The 26,886-nt window shown below is 43.3% G+C and overlaps 1 protein-coding gene across 1 annotated transcript in view; it reads right to left on the reverse strand.

Moving 5' to 3' along the window:
• LOC310639189 (cGMP-dependent protein kinase 2-like) overlaps positions 1-25,740 on the reverse strand; it is a 38,588-nt gene extending 12,848 nt beyond the window's left edge. The window contains exons 1-13 of the mRNA XM_083360698.1: positions 25,676-25,740; positions 25,218-25,352; positions 23,697-23,853; positions 23,355-23,521; positions 19,903-20,016; positions 18,379-18,484; positions 17,793-17,856; positions 17,586-17,663; positions 16,674-16,762; positions 15,946-16,011; positions 13,602-13,640; positions 5,416-5,460; positions 1,191-1,320 (exon numbers count right to left, since the gene is read on the reverse strand). Coding sequence (XP_083216824.1) covers positions 1,191-1,320; positions 5,416-5,460; positions 13,602-13,640; positions 15,946-16,011; positions 16,674-16,762; positions 17,586-17,663; positions 17,793-17,856; positions 18,379-18,484; positions 19,903-20,016; positions 23,355-23,521; positions 23,697-23,853; positions 25,218-25,293 — 1,131 coding nt within the window. The 5' untranslated portion in view covers positions 25,294-25,352; positions 25,676-25,740. The remainder of the gene's footprint in view (positions 1-1,190; positions 1,321-5,415; positions 5,461-13,601; positions 13,641-15,945; positions 16,012-16,673; positions 16,763-17,585; positions 17,664-17,792; positions 17,857-18,378; positions 18,485-19,902; positions 20,017-23,354; positions 23,522-23,696; positions 23,854-25,217; positions 25,353-25,675) is intronic.
• Positions 25,741-26,886: the final 1,146 nt, after the last annotated feature.

The raw sequence follows: 26,886 nt of genomic DNA on the forward strand, positions 1-26,886 counted from the left end.
TTTCTATCAGCTTTCTCCACACCAGATTTTATGCATCTTGATTATATTCACTCTCATTGTCTTTTCTTCCTAAGCTAAATAGTTCTAAATATTTTAGCCTTTTCTCATGAGGGAAGTTTCAAGGATATGTGTGTGTGTGTGTGTGTGTGTGTGTGTGTGTGTGTGTGATCCTCTTCTACACTTTTTCCATCTCTTTTTTGTTCTCATTCAACTATGGGGACCAGAATTTCACACAGTATTCCTGGTTAATACAAATATCCCATCGATTTCTACCATGCTAAAAGGTAAAGGTAAAGGTTCCCCCGCACATGCGTGCTAGTCGTTTCCAACTCTAGGGGCCGGTGCTCATTTCTGTTTCAAAGCCGAAGAGCCAGCGCTTGTCCGAGGACGTCTCCGTGGTCATGTGGCCGGCATGACTAGACGCCAAAGGCGCACGGAACGCTGTTACCTTCCCACTGTAGTGGTCCCTATTTTTCTACTTGCATTTTTACGTGCTTTCGAACTGCTAGGTTGGCAGAAGCTGGGACGAGTAACAGGTGCTCACTCTGTTACGCGGCACTCGGGATTCGACCCGCCAAACTGCCGACCTTCTGATCGACAAGCTCAGCGTCCTAACCTTTATGGTAAATTGAGGCAAGACTGACGATAGTTGGCAACAACCTAAAATGATATAATAATTATGAAGTTGGACCAGGACTAGAGAGGAACAGAATCAGGTTCTTCCTCAAGCATGGAAACGACTGGGTCTCCTTGGATCAGCTATTCTTTCTCAGCAAAAAAATATCTTGGCGGGGTCTTTGGTGTTCTTTGAGCTTGATAGTTTTCTTGCAGATATTTCATTACCCAAACTAGGTAACATTATCAGTGCTGTCATCGGAGCACTGATGATGTTACCCAGTTTGGGTAATGAAACATCTGCAAGAAAATAGCCAAGCTCAGAGAACACCAAAGGCCTCTCATTTCAACTCTGAGCTACACGTCTTCTCCTTTAAAGTAAACTATACTTTGCCAAGTTCCTCACGTTGGAAAAAGTGGAGGTGGGAATAGTATGTACATCATCCTGAGTTTCAGGAGGAAAGGTGTAATGTCAAACCAACAGCAGATTTCTGGTGTCAGGCCACCTAAGCTGTGAGATAAATCAAACTAGATGCAACTTTAACCTATCCACCCACACCCAAGCCATTCTTTACCAGCTCAACAGTGCCAAAGCCACCAGTGCCCAAAACCACTGGCTTCCCTCTCTGCTCCCCATCCTCATAGAAAACAGGCAGAAGATCCTGGAGTCGCACTGGAGTTGGGGGGCCCTCTAGGAAGGAACCCCTGGGAAGAAAAAAGAATAAGGAGGGGAAGAGAGAGATTGTCCATCAATAATACGAAGATTTGGGATTTCCCAGGACCAAGGTTAGTAATCTTTCTTCCACAGACAGCAAACCATCAACCTGCTACAAAATAGATCAGGAAAGCTGCAGAAAAATTTATATTCTTCCTTTAGCAGTCCAACATCAAAAATTCTCAGTGTTGGTGCAGAGAAACACAATGTCTTTAATCTGAGGTACAAGGTCTGGACATTTATTTGAACATCCCCTTTACTTTCTTTTTAATGAAGTTACGGTATTATGCTCTTTTTTCTTCATTGCTTACTGTATATGGACTGAAGTCAGCAACATAATAATCAGGTTTGTCTCAGAAAATCTGCAAAATCAGAATACCTTTAGCTATATTTCAGCTCATTAGATTTGTCACCTGAAATAAAAAAACAGCCACGTGCTCACTTCAAAGAGTGCATAGTACTTTGAATCAAATAGGTTAGCTTCACACATGATGCTACAAACCTAACCAAAGATAACATGCTTGTCAATCCAGCTGCTAAACTGCCAATTGTCCTTGTTCAACATTTTGCGTGAACGTAGCTGCAGGAAGGCCTTTCTCGGAATAGGGTTTTTAATTGGTCACTTGATGAGCTTCGTTTTCAGAGATTAACCTTGCTCAAAGCAGCAGCCTAGCAAAATAAGAGCAACACACACACACACACAAAACCCCAACCTCGGCAGCTGCTTGTTCCTCCCAGCAGCCTCATTTTTCCTTCTCAAAAATTAGCTGAATCTCGGCAGCCGCATCCTCTTCTGCGGGGGCAGGTGTATATGATTGACCTAAATGTGACTTTGTATTTAATGTGAATGTTGTAAAAAAATGCAAATAGCAGTCACTGGGAAGGGAAATGGCTTTTCATTACCAGGAACAAAAGTATTGTGAAGGGGGAAAAATCATAGCAGCACAGCCTTTCCCTTCTCAAAGCAAAGATCATCTGAAAAGGTACTACTTTCCACAGCAGTGACTCTCAAAGTGTGGTCCATTGCAGCCTCCTCACATGTGTGGGTCAGAGCCTGCTCATTGTCTCAGCCTTTGACTTTCCTCTGCATGCTGACACTTAGTCCCCATGTGCCTGGCAATCAGTGGATGGATCAGGGGCTGAAAACTGCAAGCAATAACGCAAGTAGCATTGTGAGATTAATATTAAACGAATCCAATAATAATGAACAAGTTTGGTTAGCAGTTGTCAGTCTGCATGTGTAATGCTAAGTGGATGTCAGATCTCTCACAGGCAACCAGAAAAAGTGCAAATAGGCACTGTTACGATGAATACCTAAAATTGGATTTCATACAGTTGGAGAATGATTTTCAATAGCACTCAGGGATTTCTAACATTTTGGATCAGTAAGTTTGTCTTGCACATTCTGTTCTTTTAGCATGTGGTGCCCATTTATTGAACTGATAAATAAAGCCTTAATTTGGCATTAAAATTTTTGATATAAAATTTCACACAAAAAACCTTTAAAAATAGAGGTAATAGGAAGGCATACATAACCAAACTCAACCCAACCATAACCATCCCATTTGCCAAAGCAAATATGAACGTGAACACCTATGTTCTTAAACAGAAAAACATAGGGATTATCTAATTGTGTGGTCCATGATCAGAGTAAGTTTGAAAAATAGTCTAATGGGGGGAAAGGGATATATTTCCCTCCTTGGCTATAGAATCAAGACAAATTGTCGTACGTCGTCAGGATATGAATCCACAGCAGGGCTTTTTTTCTCATAGAACGCTCAGAACGGAGTTCCGGCACCTTTTTTGGATGGAAACTTGTAGGGTAGGCAAGGCGGGTTGTATGACATGTGTGAGTTCCGGCACCTTTTTCTTTTACAAAAAAAGCACTGATCCACAGTATACTAAACCTAAATCTTGAAGTTGACAAGATACAAACATGCTAAGAAAATAACTAGGTTCTAAAACGTGCTGGCTTATAAACTATCCAACCCCCATTTTATCACAGACTAGCATGTACTTCAGGCCCAGCCAGGGCATGATTTAGGGTTTGGGAAACTTTCTACGCCTCACTAACTCTTTTGCCAGAATTCTGAATAAGCTGTTCATTTTCAATCCATGCCTTTCCTCACTGTGATGCTTTCCTGAGAAAGCAAATTTCATGACCTTCTATAAGCACAGAGAAACCCCACTTCCTCTATGATGGTGAACTCGATGATTTTAAGCTCCCTCTTTCAGTCCTACCATCAGAAGATTATTCTCAACAGCACAGACAACCTATTACAAGTTTCTGGAGCCATCATATTCCATTCACAAGGGGAAAATAGTCTTTGCTAATTTGCCTTTGTCATTCCTGAAATACCTGCTAGTTAGATGCTTTAGTTTGAGTTATCTATTATTGTCAGCTTTTCAACCCACAAGAGTTCTTAAAGTGAAGAATAATATTAGACAGCCATCTAAACAGTGCTTTTTTGTATAAGAAAAAGGTGCCGGAACTCACACATGTTATACAACCCACCTTGCCTATCCTACAAGGTTTCATCCAAAAAAGGTGCCGGAGCGTTCTATGAGAAAAAAAGCCCTGCATCTAAATAATATAAGCTGAAATATTATTTTAACCGCAGACAAATACATAAAACCTAGCAACTGCTCTAACTACTTAAGTCAGGAATCTCTCATCCACAGCTATCAACCTTCTGGAACCTCAGCTGGAGATGGAAAAATGAATGACATGGTAGTCCGCTGAGAAGTTAGTGCGAAATAAAACATTCACATTTAGGTAGTATGCCAATCCAGAGAACCATCTGGGTGACTCCTTTTGGAAAAAGGTTGGAAATGGACTAGATAAACCAGGATGGGCTACCACCGATCTTAGAACCAGACAGTATATGGTCTTTAGCTATTTCATGTAGAAATAGTAGTGGCAAATATCTTTTGCAGAACACCAGTTTGAATCCACTGTTTCCTACAGTCTCATCCACCATGAATAACATCACTGTCACTGAAATGCAGCCTGAAAGGAAAATGATTACCCAACCATTAAAACAGATTCATCCTGGTTCAGTTCAACAAGGATAGCCTCACTCAATAAAGACTCCCTGCATTGCTTCTACTTTGATACAGCTGATCAGTATCTGCATTTCCTCTGGGGTCTTGTGGCTGCATAGAAAGAGTTGACAGTTTTTGCCTTTGGCTTCATGTATTGCTTGACTTCTTTAATTGAGACAGCTGCATTTAAATCTTTTTTGGTTTGCCATTGGCATCTCTCTTTTCCACTTGCAGCCTGCCAAATTTTGACTTGTATAGATTGATGACCATTCCTCAGAGCAGTGTGGCACCTAAACTTTGAGATTTTCTGCCCCTAAATCTGCTCCTATAATTCCTATTTCTTATATTTAATCTATAAGAGGTGCAAAAAACGAAGTTGATACTTTGTGGAAATGTTCCAGATTATGGTCATGATGTTTTGTTGATTAGCGGGGGGGGGGGGGAAATATTCCCATGTTGGTGTGATATGCTGATCTCAGCAAGACAAATGGACTGCTAGCAGAGGTCTGTTTTTATGAATAACTTCACTGCTGCTACTCCTGTTGTCTAGGGCAACCTCTAGATTATTTTCCGCCCCCTGAACTGAAATCAGAGCATTAGCAAGTGCCTGGAAGTAGCAGGAAAAAGGCATCATTCTGACAAAACCCTGGAGGTTACAAGCAACAAGAGAAATCCCAATATGTCCTTTAACTGGGCAAACCTAGAAGTTTAAAACCTAGAACTGTTGTTTCTATTCAGCCCCTGGAAATAAGCTTAGACTTAAACAAAAAACAGGAACTTTGAGGTGTTGCCTTCCATTGGTTTTTGTAACTTTTATAACCACAGAAGAATAGGATGTCTGCTAAACAAGCCATGGAACAGCAACCTATGGCCTGCCATCAGTGCAGAAACCAACCAAGTAAGGTGTTATTTGTCCTAACAGCTCTCAGCCTTACTTGATCACTTTTCCATGAATGTGCTCCCAGGATCAGCAACAGCAACTGAGGTGGATACCCAGCAATGACACACCAGTATATTCATAAAGAAGGTTTAACACTGACCGTCTTGTTTCAGAAAGAGGGAGATCCTCTTGTACCGTGACTTCCCTGGGAGGGTGGGAAAGGAGAAGAAAAAGAAGACATTAATGGAATAAAACTTTCCTTACATATCCTTCTTCAGCTCTGAAGAATTCACACACAGGATGCTTTCTCATGGATGTTGGACAGACGGATGTGGAGGTTTTTCTCAGAATGAGAGCAAGTTACCAAAGCAAGAATAAGCCATATTTCTCAGACTGAAGCCTAAGACAAAATCTACACCTGCAGAAATCATGGAAGGAGGCAAAACCAGATCCTTTCACTTTAGGATTCCATAGGAAGAAATAAACTTAATTTGTGCTGTTATTTGGCAAGAAAAAGGAACTCCCCAGGCCCAACAATGCAGACAGAAATAAAGCATCCTTCATTTTTAATTAATAGAACAGAAGGAAGATCACCTAGTAGATCCCAATTAAAGGACAAAGCCTTTCAGCAGGAATGGAGAGAAAAAATAAAAATTATCATCTCCTGACTATACTCATAAATAAAACAGGGAACTGGATACTATGTTTTGACTCACCACATTTATTTTCTGAACTTACAAAATACACTGAATTTCAAATTAACCAAACTAGCTGAGTCTGTGCAACATGCTAAGCTATCCCCAGCAAAATAATGAACCTAACAAACAAATATGTTAAGGTTGGTTCGAATTAAACAAGCTCAACATATATTACATGAATGCAGTTGGTTGATCTTTATTTGATCTGGTTAAGCATGTTTTGTGAACATAACTAGTATATATTTTGAACCAATCCAAATGAAAGCCAGATAAATGTTCTTCACAAGATCACTAAATTTTCTTTAAGCTATCAAACAGGATAGTCAGTTCTGTATTTTTTCCCCACAGGCTATTATTTATTAAATTCAATTTGCACACTGATGATTGATTGTGGTTCACAAAAGAACAACAATAAAAAAAGCAAAGATTGCATAATCAGACAGCTACAAAAATACAACAAAACAACTAAAATCATATTTATGGGAATCAAACGGATCTTATACCTACAGTACTGGGATGATAATTAATCAATGCAGAATCATACTTAGGACTCTACTTATCATCAGTCACCAAGCCAACAATAAAATTCAAGTGTAAGATTTTCTGCTCCCATTGGCTGGCCTTGTGCTACCAGAGACACAATGCCAGCAAATGGTGCTGTCATCCTTTACAGTGTACAGGGCACACTAAGGACAGTGATTGATGGATTCCTCCAGCTTTGTTTCCCTCCCCTCCCTCCATATGTTAGCAGCCAGTGTGAAAACATCCACCAATTACTCTGCTTAATATGGAATGATAGGGGAGGAAGAAAATTTTGACAGATGGTTAAATAAGTAGGTTTAGTCCTATGACACAACTCTTTCTGGTTTGGTGCTGTTTTGCATGGAGGCATTCAAAGAAAGGCTAAATATCAGCTGACCTCAAACAATATTTGGACAAGGGTGGACAAGCACTATTCCAGCACTATTCCATGTTCCTTTGATTGCACCGCTACTAAACTGCTATGTCAAACCGAAGTTGATCATTGACACCTTCTGAATATGAGTTCAGCACTTTACCTGCCAGATCCCTGAGCTGATCCCTAGTTCAGAGACATGGATTAGCCAGAACACAAAGCAGCTAGAAGAGAACTCTCTCACACACACTTCTCTGCACAACTCTAACCATGCTTGGTCAGTTGTGTTCTCCAAAACAGAATTACTCTGAAAGACAATGCCCAGGGGCCAGATGGGAAAAAGCATGCCCATGCCAGCCTAAACTGGCCAATAAATCAAACGTTTTCTCATTCCTTATAGGTTGCTTGCCTGCAACTCTAACCAAATAGACAGTAAAGATGCCAAAAGGAACCCATGATAACTCTAGGGTGATTTGTTGCTTGTCTAAAGGAAAAAATATATTATGACAACAATGGAGCAGCTACAGGCCCTTATAGGTGTATGTAGATATATACTATTAGGAGGATTATTAGCCTATTATTTATACTGGCCAGTAGAAGGCAGTGTATAACCGATTATATACTGGCTCCAAGTGGTCAGTATAAGTTAAAAGCATCACACAGGATAAACACTGTGGGAAAACAGTCATGTCTCGGGTGCAGAGTGTTAGATATTTTAAGACTTAATTTGGTTTACTAATTATGCTGTTTCAAATTACAACCCAAATAAAAAATTGGAACTAAGTCCCACCTTCAGAATCGTTATGTTGTTAGATGTGAAGTCATGTCCGACCCATCACGACCCTATGGACAGCGTTCCTCCAGGCCTTCCTGTCCTCTACCATCTTCTGGAGGCCATTTAAGCTCACGCCTACTGCTTCCGTGACTCCATCCAGCCACCTCATTCTCTGTCTACCCCTTCTTCTATTGCCCTCAATCTTTCCCAGCATTAGGCTATTCTCCAGTGAGTCCTTCTTTCTCATTAGGTGGCCAAAGCATTTGAGTTTTAGCTCCAGGATCTGGCTTTCTAAAGAGCAGTCAGGGTTGATCTCCTCTAGGACTGACCGGTTTGATCGCCTTGCAGTCCAAGGGACTCGCAGGAGTCTTCTCCAGCACCATAGTTCAAAGGCTTCAATTCTTTGGCGCTCAGCCTTTCTTATGGTCCAACTTTCACTGCCATACATTGCAACTGGGAAGACCATAGCGTTGACTATACGCACTTTTGTTGACAGGGTGATGCCTCTGCTTTTTAGTGTGCTGTCTAGATTTGCCATGGCTTTCCTCCCGAGGAGCAAGCGTCTTTTAATTTCTTGGCTACAGTCCCCATCTGCAGTGATCTTGGAGCCCAGGAAAATAAAATCTGTCACGACCTCCATTTCTTCCCCACCAATTTGCCAGGAATTGAAAGGGCCAGATGTCATGATCTTGGTTTTCTTAATGTTAAGTTTCAACCCAACTTTTGCACTCTCCTTCTTCACCCGCAACACGAGGCTCTTTAGTTCTTCTTCACTTTCTCCCATTAGAGTGGTATCATCTGCATATCTTAGGTTGTTGATATTTCTTCCGGCAATCTTAATTCCAACTTTTGATTCATCTAGCCCTGCCTTTCTCATGATGTGCTCTGCATATAAGTTAAATAGGCAGGGCGACAGTATACAGCCTTGCCGGACTCCTTTCCCAATTTTGAACCAATCAGTGGTTCCGTGTCCAGTTCTCACTGTTGCTTCTTGGCCCACATATAGGTTTCTCAAGAGACAAATAAGATGGTCTGGTACACCCATCTTTTTAACAACTTGCCACAGTTTGGTTATGATCCACACAATCAAAGGTTTTAGCCAGTGCTTTTTTTGTAAAAGAAAAAGGTGCCAGAACTCACATATGTCATACAACCCGCCTTGCCTACCCTACAAGGTTCCATCCAAAAAAGGTACTGGAACCCTGTTCTGAGCATTCTATGAGAAAAAAAGCCCTGGCTTTAGCATAGTCAATGAAGCAGAAGTAGATGTTTTTCTGGAACTCTCTAGGTTTCTCCATGATCCAGTGTATGTTGGCAATTTGATCTCTCGTTCCTCTGCCTCTTTGAAATCCTGCCTGTACTTCTGGTAATTCTCGATCCACATACTGCTGGAGTCCAGCTTGTAGGATTTTAAGCATAACTTTACTAGCATGTGAAATGAGTGCAATGGTGCGATAGTTTGAACATTCTTTGGCACTGCCTTTCTTTGGAATTGGAATGTAAACTGATCTTTTCCAATCCTGTGGCCACTGTTGAGTTTTCCAAATTTGCTGGCAAATTGAGTGTAGCACTTTTACTGCACCGTCTTTTAAGATTTTGAATAGCTCAGCTGGAATACTGTCACCTCCACTAGCTTTGTTGTTGCTCAGCTTTTCTAAGGCCCACTTCACTTCACATTCTAGTATGTCTGGCTCGAGGTCAGTGACTACCTCATTGTGATTATCAGGGACGTTAAGCTCATTCTTGTATAGTTCTTCTTTGTAATTTTGCCACCTCTTCTTAATCTCTTCTGCCTCTGTTAGGTCCCTGCCATTTTGGTCCTTTATCATGCCCATTTTTGCATTAAACGTTCCCTTCATCTCTCCAATTTTCTTGAAAAGATCTCTGGTCCTCCCTATTCTATTGTTTTCTTCTATTTCTTTGCACTGTTCATTTAAGAACGCATTCTTATCTCTTCTAGCTATTCTCTGGAATTCTGCATTCAATTGGGCGTGTATTTCTTTTTCTCCCTTGCCTTTCGCTTCCCTCCTTTCCTCAGCTATTTGCAAAGCTTCCTCAGACAGCCATTTTGCTTTCTTGCATTTCTTTTTCTTTGGGATGGTTTTAGTTGCTACCTCTTGTACAATGTTGCAAACCTCTATCCATAGTTCTTCAGGCACTCTGTCTATCAGATCTAATTCCTTAAATCTATTTATCACCTCTACTGTATATTCAACAGGGATATGATTTAATTCATACATGAGTGGCCTAGTGCTTTTCCCTACTTTCTTCAGTTTAAGCCTAAACTTTGCAATGAGAAGCTGCTGGTGTTGTGATTCAGGGTCAGCCTGTGGGTTCAGCAGTTGGGTCGGACAACTCAGAGGAGGAGGGGGGTGTTAAAGAGCTTGCTGAGGGGGTTGGAGAGCTTGCTGATGAGAGCCCCCAGCCAGGCCCCTCCCACCTGGTCACGACAGAGACCCAGCTGTGTGAGCCTGACAACGTGGATGAAGATGACCCACAGCTGGCCCTGTTCAAGGATGCCCGATGCAGGAGGCAGTCAATCAGGAGTAAACAGAGGAAGGCAATGGGGCACCTCGGAAGGAGGCAGAGAGAAGCCACGCCCTGAACTGTATAAAAGGGGAATGCGTGGGAGGGCTGGTTTGCTGAAGGCAACCGCTTGAATAGTTCCTGTTTCATAGCTCCTGTTTCATGGTTGGTGTCTTGTTTTGCTCTGTTTTATGTTAATAAATTTGGCAGGCTTAATTCCAGCCTCTTGGCGTTTGTAAAGGGGTTGTCCCTGCCTTTTCTGCAGGGCCGGTAGCAGGCTGGTACAGAACACCTGGTCTGAGCCACAGTCAGCTCCTGGTCTTGTTTTTACTGACTGTATAGAGCTTCTCCATCTTTGGCTGCAGAGCATATAGTCAATCTGATTTCTGTGTTGACTGTCTGGTGATGTCCATGTGTACAGCCGTCTCTTGGGTTGTTGGAAAAGAGTGTTTGCTATGACCATCGTATTCTCTTGACAAAATTCTATCAACCTGTGCCATGCTACATTTTGTACTCCAAGGCCAAACTTGCCTGTTATTCCGGTTATCTTTTGGCTTCCTACTTTAGCATTCCAATCCCCCATGATGATAAGGACATCATTTTTTGGTGTTAGTTCTATAAGGTGCTGTAGGGCTTCGTAGAACCGGTCAATTTCATCCTCTTCAGCACTGGTGGTTGGGGCATAGACTTGGACTACTGTGATATTGAATGGTTTGCCTTGGATTCGAACTGAGATCATTCTGTCATTTTGAGGATTGTATCCCAGTATTGCTTTTCCTACTCTTTTATTGACTATGAAGGCTACTCCATTTCTTCTGAGGGATTCTTGCCCACTGTAGTATACCTGATGGTCATCTGAATTAAATTCACCCATTCCTGTCCATTTTAGTTTGCTGATACCTAAGATGTCGATGTTCAGTCTTGTCATCTCTTGTTTGACCACGTCCAGCTTTTCTTGATTCATGGATCTTACATTCCAGGTTCCTATGGAGAAAAAATCTTTACAGCATCGGATTTTCCTTTCACCACCAGACATATCCACAGCTGAGCATCCTTTCGGCACTACTAGTACTAGCCCTCTGCTCTTCCCCAGTAGTATATTGGATGCCTTCCAACCTGAGGGGCTCGTCTTCCAGTGTCATATCATTTTGCCTTTTGGTACTGTCCATAGGGTTTTCATGGCAAAGATACTGGAGTGGGTTGCCATTTCCTTCTCCAGTGGATCATGTTTTGTCAGAACTCTCTGCTATGACCTTTCCATCTTGGGTGGCCCTGCATGGCTTAGTTCATAGCTTCATTGAATTACGCAAGCCCCTTCGCCATGACAAGGCAGTAATCCATGAAGGGGCAGAATCATTATACAAGACTATATTTTAAAAAAATAGTTTCATCTTTACAAAGACCATATAAAATCCTCAAGACCATATAAAATCTAATTTTATGGGGCCCAGGTTTGAATGGTTTTGTACAGGAAATAAAACATATTTATATTTACCTGGTGATTCTGGGCACACCAGTGCTGTACCTTTAAGCTGCTCCTATCCCATGCTGATGCTACTTAGGCTCTAAACTGATTTAAGAAAATTCTGTCTGGATTGTGATGCTTCAGGAGCAACTTGCTGGGTGTTCATTCTGCACTGATCTCTTTCATGATGATAGACAATATTTATTTATTTTATTTTATTTCTCATCTTTAGAAACCACCCTTCTCTCTCCCTTACTGTTGTGTCCGCTCAAAATTCTGTGCCAGGAAAGCAATTGCCAATCATAGTCCTTTCTCTGGGCAGGTTTTACTGAACAGATGTACTTTTATATGCATGTATAGAAATGCATATTTGTAAAATTAAATTAATGTATAGAAAATTAAAGCATTCAAATAAAAATGAATCCAGGCATCTTTACAATGAAAAAAAATCCTTTTTTTCATTTTCCTAAGTTTGGCTCAAACTTGTGTGCCATTATTACCACATTGCAGGAGCCTCTCAGGTGAGGTGGGTATAACATTTTCCTGACATACAAAAGGTCACTGGTCGAAACATAGCAGATTTTTATATTATTATTAGTAGATATTTTGCCCAGAACCACCGAATTTGCTACCTGAATGATCTTTAGTGCTCTCTGAGCTCAGGTTTTTTTTTCTTTTTCTTTTTTTGCAGACAATTCATTACCCAAACTAGGTAACATGATCAATGCACTGATTTTATCTTGTCTGGGTAATGAAATGTCTGCAAGAAAACAACCAAGCTCAGAAAGCACCAAGGACACCTCAAGTTGTATCTTTTGCTGAGAAAGAATATACTGTTTCATACTCTTTCTGATACTAGAGAAAGGAAGGTTTTATCTCAGCTCCAAAAAAGGGACTCTGCAGTTCTTATTCACATGGGCTATTTGGAACAAGAAAAAGAAGGAAGGAAGGAAGGAAGGAAGGAAGGAAGGAAGGAAGGAAGGAAGGAAGGAAGGAAGGAAGGAAGGAGCCTTGGTGGAGCAGTGGGCTAATGCCTCCTTAAGTAACACCAGCTGCCTGCAATTATTGCAGGTTCGCATCCCACCAGGCTCAAGGTTGACTCAGCCTTCCATCCTTCCGAGGTAGGTAAAATGAGGACCCAGATTGTTGGGGGCAATTAAGCTGACTTTGTAATAATGCCACTTGGGGGGGGGTGAAAGCCCTAATTAGCAGGCATATACATAGAATGAAGGCTACTGCTAAGCTTGTAAGCCGCCCTGAGTCTTCGGAGAAGGGCAGGATATAAATGGAATTAAAATTAAAAAAAGGAAGGAAGGAAGGAATGTTTCATTGGTGCAGAAGTGAACTTTAAAAAAAAATCCTGATGGAAAAGTGGGTAACTCTGGGGAAAAATATTAATTTCAAAAATGTATTTGTGCCAGGTTCTCAATCAGTGAGTTTGCATGTCAGGGAAATGCTGCTGGGACACCGCTGGCAACAGAGATTAGAGAGTTGCAAGGCAGCAACCCTTAAGCCAGCTGAAAAGACATTTTTGCCACTGCACATAGTAATCAATCAAAGTGCCAGAGTTGCCTACAGCAATGTTTCTCAACCTCAGCCACTTTAAGATGCATGGGCATCAACTTCTAGAATTCCTCATCCAGCAGTCTAGTTGGGGAATTCTGGGAGTTGAAGACCACATATCTTAAAGTCAATGAAGTTGAGAAATGCTGTGCCTAGAAGTAAGTAAAGCACAGCAGGCAAATCAGATAACAAATCTCGTGACTGCACAAACAGGAAAAATGGAATAGGAATAGATGGATGGGAATCACATGCAGTGGGTCTAGGATGATTAGAGGAGTGTTGCCCATTTCTGCCTTCCAAAAACAATTGGTAGATCATACTTGCAGCTGGGGAACTTGGTGAAAATGCATCTTTTGTTGAACTGCCTCAGTGATCACAACACAGAACCCCATTCAACCCACCCCAGAAGCAGGGAAGTACTTACGGCTCACGAGCACACATTGGACTCAGCTCTTGGAAATCCCTGGAAAAGGGCAGGGGGTGGATTCAGAAGACAGGAGACATTAAATGAAAATTCAGTTTGGAACTATTCACAGGCCCCCATCCAGGTAGCCTTTGATTTATGACCTCAAGTGGGAGCAGAAGTTCAGTTGCTAAGCAAGGTGGTTGTTAAGAGAATTGTGCACAATGCTGTGACTTTTCTAGCCACAGTTGTTAAGTGAACCATGCTCTTGTTTAACAAATCCAGCTTCCCCTGTTGACTTTGCTTATCAGAAGCCAGCTGGGAAGGTGGCAAATGGCAGTCACATGACCCTAAGAAGCTGCAATCATCGTAAATACATGCTGGTTGCTAAGCGCCTGAATTCTGATCATGTGACCATGGAGATGCTGCGACAGCCATAAGTGTGAGGACTGGTTGTCAATTTTTTTTCCAGTGCCATTGTAACGGTTTGCTAAATAAATGGTTGTAAGTCAAAGACTACCAATATCCCCCTCCCCACTATAAGAGGAGCTGCCACTTAGAACAACTATCTCCTCAGTGCAAGAATTCAGATTAAAGCATCTGCAAGAAATAATCTGTTCAGCCTCTGTTTAGATGCATCAGGACAAGAGAAGCTCAGCAGCTCCCTTGATAACTGGTTCCAGATTTTGCAATTTGAAACACATCATGCAGCATGGCAAATATAATCATTTTTAGTCTAGTTTCTAAATGTCTACAGATATTGCAAATCAGTTAGATGTATTAAAAGGGGGGAATCAGAAACCCAATAGTTCTCTTTTATTACTTTTCTTCCCCCCCCCCCCGATAATTAAATTGTTAAATTTGCTCTACTTTTCCTTTTGTTAATAGGTGTTTCTCACACACAAACACACGCACACCGTAACAATATAAGGGAGACTTTAATAAGTAATCAGCTATTGAAATCTCTAGTATAACCATTATTTTGATGTGAGTTGTAGTGGTTCTTTTTCAATGTTACATTGAACTTTGGATGAAAAAGCTAAATAATTTTATACTTGTAAAATTGCCAGTATAAATGGTAATTAACATTGATAGACTATTTTCTCTCTTTTCTATCCTCAATATTCTAAGCTATTTAAATAATAGAATGTTAATCATTTTAGCATATTATGCAAACATCAATGAATGGAAACAGTATATAACCATACAGTATAATAACATTTATAACAACATAATAAAAAGGGGGAAAAGACATCTTTTTCCTTTTGCCATTAGAAACAAGTTTGCCATACACATTATTATTATTCAAGTGTAAGCTATTTGACTATTGATTGCAAAAGTGGAGCATAAAACCAATATAATACAACCAATTCTACCCTTTTTGAAAGACAAGTAATGAAAGTGATTGTTGTCACCCCTACTTCATTTTAAAATCTGGATTCCTTTAATAGCTTGAGCTACCAATTACTCAAACTCTTTTCAGCCTGGAATGTTGTGAGGATCCAGCCATTATGTTTCGAACAATAATCTAATCAGAGGGCTGTCTCGTTATTATGCAGTTATTAAAAATTTTAGTCGTTGATGTAAAGCTGTGCAAGTTAATATAGAAAAGAGCCATAAATTGTCCCTAACTTATATTCTGGGTGGCTAACCATGGTCCTAATACCATATGGCCTCTTTTGTGAAGTCCCCATGGTGTCCCTTGACCACTGCTGAAAACCGATGGCATAATTTCTCAGCATTTAAGGAAGGAAGCACATGAAACCTAAACAGTAAGCTCTTCAATAAGCTTAGGATAGAAGACCCTCCAAACCAAGGAAGAAAAGCCTCTTTGATGTGACTCTTGAGCTTTCCACAAAGTTGTTGATTCTTGAATTTGCACTGCAACCTGACCTAAAAATGTTCAACTCTCCCTCTTGTGTTTCACAGCTATTGATTTCATACCCTCTGCATCCATATGCCTACTGAAGATAATCCCAGATACTGGTGAAATGCTCTTAGTCCGTCACTGTGGCTGCAGCAAAATCACCCAAAAGATTCTCACAAGCACCCTGTGCATTTTCTACAGTTCAGCTTCCATAGAATCATTCTTTGATTTGTGAGGTGTTGGACAGCTCTTGAGTGCCTTTGCTTCTCTGGAGCTAACAAATCTGTCACCTTTCCTTTCACTTTCCTACCAGCCCAGAGTGGAAAATGAGGCAGGCTAGGTTAGAAGCAGCCTCTACAATACTATTTCAGGGAGTTTGCATTTCTGACTCTAGGGAGAAATCATAGGATCTTTTAAGGCCACTTCTAACCAGAGGTTCCATGATACACCTTTGCACATTCAGGCTCCATACGTGGAAGAAGTCAACATTACACTTACTCTTTAGCTACTGCGATGCAGGTTACTTCACTCTGTGCTCGACAGCTGGCTGTCCGGCGGATGTTGCTGCAAGTGTGGAGAAGTGAAAAAATGGCCAAAAAAGGAAATTCAAACTTTACCCTCTTGTGATCTCTGATTAGTAAGACTACAGGCCATAGCTGGAGAACAGTGCGGGATGTATTGATATACAAGAAAATACAAAGATATATAGGAACCATGGTAGTGCAATGGCTAGAATGCAGTATTGCAAGCTAACTCTGCATTCCCACTGCCAGGAGTTCGATTCTGACCAGCTCAAGTTCGACTCAGCCTTCCGTCCTCTGAAGTCCTCGGTAAAATGAGGACCCAGATTGTTGGGGGCCAATATGCTGACATTTGTAAACCACTCAGAGAATGCTGTAAATCACTGTAGAGTGGTATATAAGCCTAAGTGTTAGCGCAAGTGCTATGCATTTGTAACTCCTCATCCAAAACACACCAGCATAAGCATCCTCTCTGAGAAGATTGATCTGGAGCAAGGGAAGATTCCTGAAAGGTTCAGTGGGATCCATGTCCAAAACTCTTGACCCATGTGGATCTTCCATGGGGGCCTCCTATCCCAGTCAACTTCTGTCTAGCAAAAAGTTATATCAATATGCACGTTCGATACTATGATATTTCTGTCACCTCTACTGTAGTGGGCATCTGTATCAACCAGTGCACAAAGCCCGCCAGTGTCCCATGCTTACCGGAGGAGGGAAAGCTCCCCGAAGTGGTCTCCAGCCTTTAGCACTCGGATGTGCTCCTCCTGTCCATCTACATTCCTGGTTACCTCAACCTGCAGAGGCCAGGAAAGAAATGAGGACCAGGCAGCATGGCAGGAGGGAAGGAGGGGACTGGTCCGCAGTTTGGCACTTGAGAGCAGCCAGACACGGTAAGCTATTTTTGTACCAGGTACAGCAGATGGGAAAGGGGTTAAAAAAGCTCATACTGGCTAGATACACAAAACACACTGAACTGTAGACTTTGGTTGAAAAGATGCAACTGTTGTATTCACATAACATGCTATGCCCAAGGAAGTGAAGTAACATAATGGTTTGATGTGATGGCTTGGTTTGCACGACACACTAAAATAGTGACTACGTTTCTGTGATGTGCTGAGCCACAAACCACCAAACTGCATTTTTGCCTAGTTTGGCAAACCACTTTCATGCTGTTGTTAAGAACACTTAGATCCATGAAACTCTTAAGAATTGAATTCAAGTTTGGCCATAGCTACGTTACTATGTTTTGTGAAGCTCTTTCCAATTTTGTGTAGGATACTAGACAGTCCAGGAGTCAAGGATGAAAGCAGGAGAAATCAGCAATTTGCTTGAGATTGTGGAAGGATCTCTCAGAGTAAACAAAGGAGCAGGAAAACAGAGAGCCTCTAGCAAACAGCTCTCAAAATGTCAGAGAAATCCTGTGTCCAGTCAAGCAGAGCTCTAGGTAAGAAGGCTATGAAAAAGAGGGGACTCTGCTTTAAGCTTGTTTGCCATGCACATGCCCTGAGTTGAAGCTCCTACACATGTAGAAAGCTAACTGTAGGAGAATGATCAACGTAAGAAAGTCTTCACTTTCTCAAAATCTCTTCATTGTTACTTTACTGTTCTGAGACTCACCTCTCCGATGAGAATGAAGAAAAAGGCTCTCCCCTCATCTCCTTCCTGGATGATGAATTCGTTGGGCATGAAGGTGCGCTGTAAGAATGTACAGACTAATGTTCAGTCTCCTGGAAAGCGCTGGGGCCCATCTCAGTGCTGACCCCTTTACTGCACGATCCTAGCCATCTTTGAGTCAGAAAGTGTCCTTATTATGTTTGCAATTACCTCTTCTGCAGAGTCCAGCAGCTGTGAAAGAGCGGCATCAGACAGGCCTTGGAGAGGTTTCACCCTGGGATGGCAATAGAAAGAGAAGGGGGGAGAGGGAGAGGGAGAAGGAGAGCACACAAGGCATGCTTTGGAAATCTATGACCCAGGACTCTCTCCTGATTGCTCATACTAAATTTGGAATATTTTCTGGGATCTGCTCTTCCCCCAAATCTTCATTCCAGGTACGGTAATCCCGCAGTGTTGTAGAATGCACTCCTGGCCACCCTCCTTTTCTTTCTTTTAATCCAAAATTCAGTTCTATAGATCCTCAAACCCCAACCGGCTCTGCCCCTCAGATCTTGCTTTAGAGGTAATGTTGGTTATTGTTTCTTCCACTGCTTCTTTTTCCAAAGCCCAGCCAATATTCTTGGAATCATGGAAGAAATCAAGAAGGGAATATTCATCGCAGAATTGATGCCTGCATTTAGTTACGTATTTGTACCGCACCTCTGGTGAACAAAAGTTACGTTCATTATTCTTTTTCCTTCCCTTCTCCAAAAACATTTCTTGATCCTCCCCTCCTTTTGCCCCCCTTCCTACTCACCCTCGCAAGCCTGCAAGGGCCAAAGCACGCTTTCGCTTGGCGTTTTCCGTGATGATGCTGCGATATATCTGCCGGTCAATGGCCCACAACTGCACCACAGTGAGTGCTGAGAAGACAGAAGTTATGGTTAACCAAGGAAAAAGATTTCTCTATAGTTTAACTTTAGTTCTTTTCCAGCATAAATCTTTCAACGTCTGATAGTAACAACAAATGTTGTGTTTTTTTATTTCTGGGTTTGTTTACTGTCATCAGCAACGCTATTGAGAAAACTGTTGCCGTGGCCCCTGAAAACATCTCTTCCTATATAATGCTTAAAAAGTTGATTTAAAAATGCACATTCTTTCACCTCTCACAGGGAATTGCCACATTTTAGAAAGGGTATTTCAGAAAGAAACTGTAATTTTCAAAAAGCAGCGTGGGCAGCTTTTGCCGTTAACTTTCTAAAACACTCTTGTACATTGTGATTGACGCACATAGCCTCCAAAACCCTGTAATATTTCCATTTTTTCCTGGTGCTATAGTTAGTGCTATGGTGCTCAAATAACAGAGCTGAAATTCAAAGACATAAACAAATCCCAATAGGATGAACACATTGAGACACATTATCAGCAACTAGCCATTCACACAGGAAGAAAACAGAGAAAAGCAGATTCTGTTTCTGTTCCAGAAGTAGAGGGGAAAGGATGCAATTGTACAATTGCCATAGCAACAGAATCAAGAATGCCCCAGCCCAGCATGACTTGCAAAGGCAGGACACACCAAGGCCTGAGTGCTGTTGGTGGGCATCGTGGGGGAAAGAGATATTTTGACACCATCTCATCCCAGAATTGTCCCATCTCCCCTGCCCAAGAAGCCAGAAACATCTTGGTGCCCCTGGTGGTCAGTACACTTGCCATAGGAAGCTACACTTCTAGGCACGCTAAACATTAATGGGGAGGGAGGGGGCTGATGAGTGTATCTTAGACATGTTGTGCTAAATATAAAATGTTTTATGTAAAATATAAATGCTTCCTCTCTCAGTTCTCAGGCTAATTATTTTAGATGGGTGAAAATATTCCCTAGCCATTAACATTTTATGAATAACTACTATCAAATATTGCATAACACTCCAGAGGCATAATTGTGATAGTTTTTTTTTTGTGGCAAAGCCAAATAAGATTAAGCAATGTGAAGACAAATGAATTCCATGTGCGTGATAGCTTCTGCCCCAATCTCTTGTTTCAATTTTATGGTATCACAGATCTTCGTTGTTTTCTTTAATAATGCATCAACCCCTAGCTATCATTTCTTCTCTTCCGTTTCTTCCTAAACCCCCGCCCCTCCACTTTTACCTTCTGAACCAATCTGAAAAGAGTTACACATTGACCCTAAGGAAGACATGAAGATGCTGGGAAATTGTAGAAACTGGTGGACATGGATTGTTGGACTCATTTGTTGGAGAGAAGTGTGGCTGATAAAACCTGGAGCTGACATTAGCGGCAGAGAATTTTGACAAGCAGACACACATCACAATTCCTTCCTTACCCATGACAGTTGCCGTGCGCTGGCAGTTGTACAGCACAGCCAGCTCTCCAAACACATCCCCTGGGAGCAGCCTGCGGAGATGGCGCCCCTTCTGTGTCACACCGAGCTCCCCCTCTGCAAGACGGGAATAAGGGCTATGAAGATGTGTCATTGCCACCTGCAGCTTCATCACTTGTGGAATTAACTCCCTGACCCAAGATAAACACAGGCTGAACTGTTTCATGGAGGAGGAAGAGATCTCTTCATGGCTATTAGCCATGCTAGTAAAATGCTACCTTCCTGTAATTTGCTATTAACACTAATTCTTCCCATGCCCACACACAGTAATGGAGCAAAGGCGTACAAGTAAGTGCAGAAGTCTATCTGGTTTCACCACTACCATGAGCCACAGAAATTATATTTACAGACTATTTGTTTATTTATGAAATTTATATGCCACGCATCTCACTGTGGCTGTGACTCTGGGAGGCATATAGAATGTAAAAAAGGTAAAAAAGATAAAGCAAAATGATTAAAATTAAGAGAGATTAAATAAAGACTCAAACTCAAGAGGATAGGCAACATAGGGTTGGGGATCTTCTCTCTACCCTGTCAGCCACGCCCAGCAAAGAGCACCCTTACTCAGGCTCCAGGCCAGTCGCAGAGCCAGGTTTTAAGGTTCTTCTGGAAGGCCAGGAGTGTGGGTGGGCTGACCTCACCTCCAGCCGGAGAATAATCCAAAGGCCAGGGGCCATAGCAGAAAAGGCTCTTCTCCTGGACCCTGCCTTTGGCAGACGGGATCCAGAGTAGGTTTCTTCCACTGGAGCGAGTGGAACAGGCCAATCCCATTGGGATGAGGGTGGCTCCTCAAATACCCTGAACCCATGCCTAAATTACGAGATAAGCAATTTGCTGGAGAGTGAACAAAGTTCTGAAGGGTGATGCTGACCAATTTAGATATCGGGAAGATTCCTGTATCATTTTTGCAGACTCCAGGAATGGGCTGATAGAAAAGCACAGGCTCCTAGGATTCAGTAGGCAGTGTTATTGCATTGTGTATCTATGGCATACACAGAGCATCTGTTTTCAACCTACCCTGCATTGTTATAATTTATCCAGTTCTGTTAATGGTGTCTGAGAGTCAAGGCAGTGTTATCAGCTCCACACTCTGTGGCAGGGGTCTTCAAACTTGGCCCTTTTATGACTTGTGGACTTCAACTCCCAGAATTCCTCAGCCAGGCACCCTGGCTGAGGAATTCTGGGAGTTGAAGTCCACAAGTCATAAAAGGGCCAAGTTTGAAGACCCCTGCTCTATGGCATTGGCCTTCATTTCCTAAAGCTCATTCAAGTGAATAGAAGGGTTTCTGGAATGTGGCCAGCACTTCTAGGGTTCTCCAGGGAGTAATAAGCCAAGCTAATAAAAGCTTGATTGCAGTTTGGCTTCTCCTGTGGCATGAGGGGGATCAAGGTCTTGGTCTACAATTGCTGTCTTTCCATACCATAGTATGCCCAAACAAATAAACTATATTATTGCTTAACAATGATGATCTAGTTCACATAACATGTGAACTAGATTAGGTTTCCACAACTTCCCTATTTTAGCTGACTCGTTTCATACAAAGGGAAACAAGTGAAAACCAAACTGCTAGTTTCATAAGTTCTGGTTTAGGGGGTACCGTAATGCCAAAGGACAAGGTAACATTTGAACCCTACCTCTCGTCTTGCTCCAGGTCTCTGCCCGATCTTCACATGTACTGTCTACCTAATTGGTTATCATCATGCGTTCTGTGGCAACATGAAGATACAGCGCAAGAGATTTGCTAACAAAGGTTGGAACTGGTTTCAGCGATATGTTTAAGATACTCCAATATCCCATGAAGTCAAAAGGGGATCTAGGCTGCATAAAAAAGAGCTCAATTCACAAATGCTACGCAGCAGAAAAAATAGGAAACCCCTTATTTCACACCACTGAGAAGGAGAGCTTTGTTAGTCTGTGGTAGCAACAAAAGGAGAAGGAAACTGGCAGCGGCTTCATTTTACGTTTAGCTTTTCTTCTTCATTCTGATTTCCTCTCCCCACCCATCGGTTCTCAACTCAACTTCGCTCCTGTGCTGAAAGCAAGAAGATGCTGTCAGTTGCTGGAGTCGCACCTCTCTCTTCCTCTTATCAATATTCCTCGAACACTGGTTTGTTTTTGCCTGATTTTCTCTGGGGGCTCAACCTCCCTGCCAAACTTCAAGGGGAATGTAACCCCATTGCATTAGGAAAACAGCTGCAATACAAATGATGTTGTAGCTCCTTGGCAACCAAGTGGTCAAACTGCTTTCACACGGAACAGCCAGGGAGCAGGACACAGTTGGGAGAAGCTGCCTTTTAGCAAAAGGTAGCACGGGAAGCAGTTCGCTTCCCATGATACTGAATACCTATCAAGAGCAGGCTGTCACCACTGAGTAGTTAAGAATAAGTACTCCTTACTGGCTCAGAGACATTCTCATCTTCTCTTAAGTCCCTGGGTCTTTGCTTAAGCCTAGGTTAATGAGTAAATCACAAGCGGTTGAATTTGTACGTCAAAACCATGCTAACAATCTGCAGGTTTGAGATAACAACATGCTGAAACATTATTTTTTTAATTTCAGTTGATTGTGATATACATCTTTTCATTATCTCATATAAGCTCTCTTCTCCTTTGAATCTACCTGCACTCAGAGCACAAAAAAATCATCATATACAGGAGTGACCTCCATCTTTTTCGGCTGCACCAAGCCATGCCTGATTTGGTAAATTCTATAGATTCCCAGTACCACGAGCCTTTGATAACAGAAAGTAAACAGTCTCCTTATCAAATTACAAATTTCTCAGAAGACATTTGTCAGAGAAAAGACTCACATTTTGACATTTTCTTTTTCCTTTTGAAAAAGGTCACTAGAGAATTTTCTTCAGGAACCCAATCAATTTTTTTGGGGGGGGTGGGAATGGCAATTATCCACTGCCCACACACAAAACACAAACAAAATACCCTCAGACAACATCATTCCAGGACTTTCTGAACCATATAGAATGAAGATCAGCCTACACTTACAATTTGGTAGCAAAAACTAACAAAAAAGTAATTTTAGGGCAAACAAAGAATAGAAGCCCTGAGCCTCGTGCGGAGAAATTGTTGGAGAATTTCATCTCCTCCTGGGAAAATGCAGTTAAATGGTCTTCCCTTTCTGGTTTTTCATTTCTCATAGAGGCAGTAATCAGTTAACTGAAGGCAAAGCAAAATGAATGGATAATGAATAGGGGGGGGGGAAACCCTCCTTTTTTAATTGAATATCAGCTGAACCTGTTTGGAATCAAGTGCTGCAAACAGTGTGGTAGGAAAGGCAAAGAGAAAGGCTAATGAATCACCCAGTTGGGGATGAGTGATGGAACTGACTAGTAGGCGAATACCCTTCTTGCCCCCTCCACCTGCCACGTAGCCCCCTCACCAGCCACGATGTACATAGCATTTCCCTCATCGCCCTCAGCCACTACAGTGTCACCAGGCTGGCGCTCCTCTGGAGTGAAGCTCTCCACCAATGTCTGGCTCTGACCATCACCCAGACACCGCAGGAATTCATTGCGTTTAACTGCTTCCAGAATTAGACTGGCATCTCTGGGGTAAGGGAAGAAAAAGACCCAGTGGTTATTCCTGCAGCTTCCCCACACTCCATCCCAGCATGTCACACGACATCCCCATTATCACAAGCAGGGACAGGAGTTCCAAATTCTGCCTCCTGCTTATAACCCTGAAGGACAGATATTCCACTTAAGCAGACAATGTGTGTTACCTTGGGGATTTGGGGACACATGGCATCTGCCAATCAGCATCAGTAATAAGGGGCTCAGGCACAATGACTTTCCCCCTACTGCCTCTTCTGGCTTCTTCCATTGGGGAGTGATCCAGAGCACTCTCATTCATTGGCCCTGGAGCATGTTCTGAATTAACTGTGATTGAAGAGACAAACCAACAAACAAAAAAGCCTTAATCTGGAATCTTTAAACATCTCCCCTTTTTCTCTCAACCGCTATAATCCTCTGCCATCCCAACAAATCTGGGTGATTCTTAACTGAAGAAAGTTTTCTTCAAATATTGGACGAGGAAGGAAAAGATGGGGGAGGAGGGGTGACTGCATACACTTAATTTGTTTGATTAATCCATTTTCTGGGTTTGCAGAATATAATGAACTATAAATTAATTCACATCTAGCAGCACTGACACACACAAAAAAGCCCTAGTCTAAGGTTAGCAGGAATCAAGTGTACTTTGTTGCGTGAAAGTGTCTGCTTGGTCTTTATCTGATCTGCTTAAACGTGTTGTGTGAACACAGCCACTTACAGTAGTAAATTTGAGTCCGTTTGTTTTCTCTCCAACCAACCAACCAAATGAAATGTTCTAAATCTAAGGATTAAAAGGGAAATCAGGTAGATAGCTGTCATTTCTCTGAAGAAAGCCCTGGGTGTTAATTAAGCAGATGGGTGAAATGCATTGTTTTCCTTCTCCCTGCGTAGGACTTCATGCTGGGGTGCCCCAAGCTGATGGCAATGGAAGGCTCGTTTTAAGAAGATGCCCGGCCTGAACACGGGGCTTGTGGTCAACACCGCTGCCTCCATTCTGGAGCTGTCAGGAGGAGCTGGACTCCTCAAGATGCGATCAGGCAGCAATAACTATGGAAGAGGAAGGCTCTAACTATCAGTCAGAAAAAGCTTCAGGAACACCTGTTGAACTGTTGCAGAGTTCCCTTTGGTGTGGAAACACACAGCGAGTCTTGGAGGAGAAAGGACTAGTGATAGTAAAATAAAACTGAAAAGCCTCGGTAGTGGATTGGGGTGGATGGTGGGAGCAAGTAGCATCCTGTCAAAGACTGAACAGATCTCTGCCGACACAGAACATAGTCCTAAAAACAAGGCAGATTTGCTAGAAGGAATCCGGACAGACATCCTCATCACCCACCCACCCCCCTCATCCTGGAGACAAGGGTAGGTGGAAGTGGACCTTATGTGGGGCCGGGGGCGACATTTGACACCCCCTCCTACCACAATCTCCTGCGCAAGCTTCATTCTAATGAATAGGAGCTGCGCATCAGTGTGCCCGATTGTATCTCGCTTTCATTCGCGGGAAGAGCAATTCGTACGGTCTGCCTCGAGCCAGTCCGACCCCGAGAGAGTACCTTGCAAAGGGCCGGAGGCGGCGATTCCTCTTTTTTTTTTTTTCGAAAAAGGCTCTCTGCTTTCGGATCGCGGCGAGTAGGGGACTTTGGATGGGGTTCCTCTTACCCGTCCCCCTACCCTTCCGAGCTGGATCGCTTTACCTGGCTGGGGTAGCGCCACGCTCTCCAGAAACTCCCTTTCCTCCTGAAGGCGCAGATCCCGTAGCCGAAGGTCCATGGTCGGTCTCGGAGGTTCGACTCGCGAGTCAGGCTGACGCGGAGAGTTGCCCTGCTGGTCTGCAAAGAGACAAGGAGGAGGGATTTTAAAAAGTCACCAACAGTTCAGGGATCCCGCGATCCAACTCGCTGCGCTGCCCAGCACGGAAGGGAGCAGCAGTCGGTCACCCGACCCACCCACCCCCACCCCACCTTCCAGGAGAGCAACGCGCCGAAGACCACGGGAGACTGAGGACCCCGCACCCGGCTGAGTTGCCCGAGGCAACGGCGGCTGCAGGAGCGTCTCCTATTCCCATTCCGCACAGTCCTACCCCGCTCGTGACTTCCTGGGATCCCCCCACGAGGTGACCCACCGCCCGCCCGTCCGCCCGCGCAGGCGGCACCTGAAGCTTCGCTCCAAAGTGCTGCGAAGTGCGGCGGCGCCTCCACACTCCGCGCTGCCAGCCGCTCCAACTGCGGAGTGAGGGGCTGCCTGCCGGGGAGGGGAGGGCGGAGGCAGTGAGTCACCCCGGTGCCCGTGGGTGGGGGGAGGGGGCAGGTGGGCGTGCCAACATCTTTGCCGAGGCTCGGGCCCGGCGAGCTCCCTGCCCTCGGCGCTCCACCGCCATTCCTGATGCCAACGTGTTACTAGGCAACCGGCAGGCTCCGATGCAGGTCGGCCGCTCGCTGGCTTTTCCCACAGTCCGCGGCGAGGGCTTCCCTGAGGACTAACGCGCCAAGTAGGGCTGGAGAGGAGACGAAGGTGCTCGGGCCCCCTGAAGCTCCTTCCCGACGTGAGACGGGGGGATCAAGGGGCTCAGGTCACCCGGGGCCAGGCTCAGCCCCTTTGCCACGTTTCCTGGAAGTCCAGAATGAAATCAAGTCCAAATGGTGGCTGTTACATTCACACAGTACACTTCAGGTGGTACTGAATAAATAACGCCTTTGGCTTGGTTCACTCCCCCCAAATCTAACCAGGTTTAACCCTAACCATTAGAATGTTACGCAAGTGTAGCCTCTAGGTCTTTTCCCCAAGGTGCAAACACAGCCAGCAGACTCCTTTGAATGGCTGCCCCAAAAGGCGCATGACGCAGTCGACCCAGGAGACACCACTGTCTGTGAAGGGTGGTAGCAGCAGCCACATTTGAATAGATCTCCATATTTTGTAGACGGCTTGTCGCTTTCTGGAAGTTGGTGGGGAGCAGTTGCGGCGCCCTCAGTGGCAGAAACTCGCCATGAGGATCTGCCGGGAATCGAGACTCCACTGCCAGGGTCGCACTTGCGCTTGTATGATTGATCACAAGGTCTGAGTGAGCAGCCGCCAGCCTTGCTTTCTAGTCCTACACTAACCAGACCAGCGGCCTCGGTTTGGGAGAGTTTCCTTCCCCTCACCTGGTCTGGACTTCAGTGAGGTGGTTTAATAACACACATATCCCAACACACATTCCAACAATCCACTCTTAAATCATGAGTAGGAGCCAGAGTACAGGCAGATGTTAGATCTTAAAGGTCTTTCCATCTGAGACTGTCACCGTTTTATTTTAGAATAAACAGCAGTCTCTTTCTGAAATAAATATTATTTGGTCTCCTGGAATCTGAAACTCAGCCAACTGTC

Source organism: Vipera ursinii, assembly GCF_947247035.1.
Source record: "Vipera ursinii genome assembly, chromosome: 1".
NCBI lineage: Eukaryota > Metazoa > Chordata > Lepidosauria > Squamata > Viperidae > Vipera > Vipera ursinii.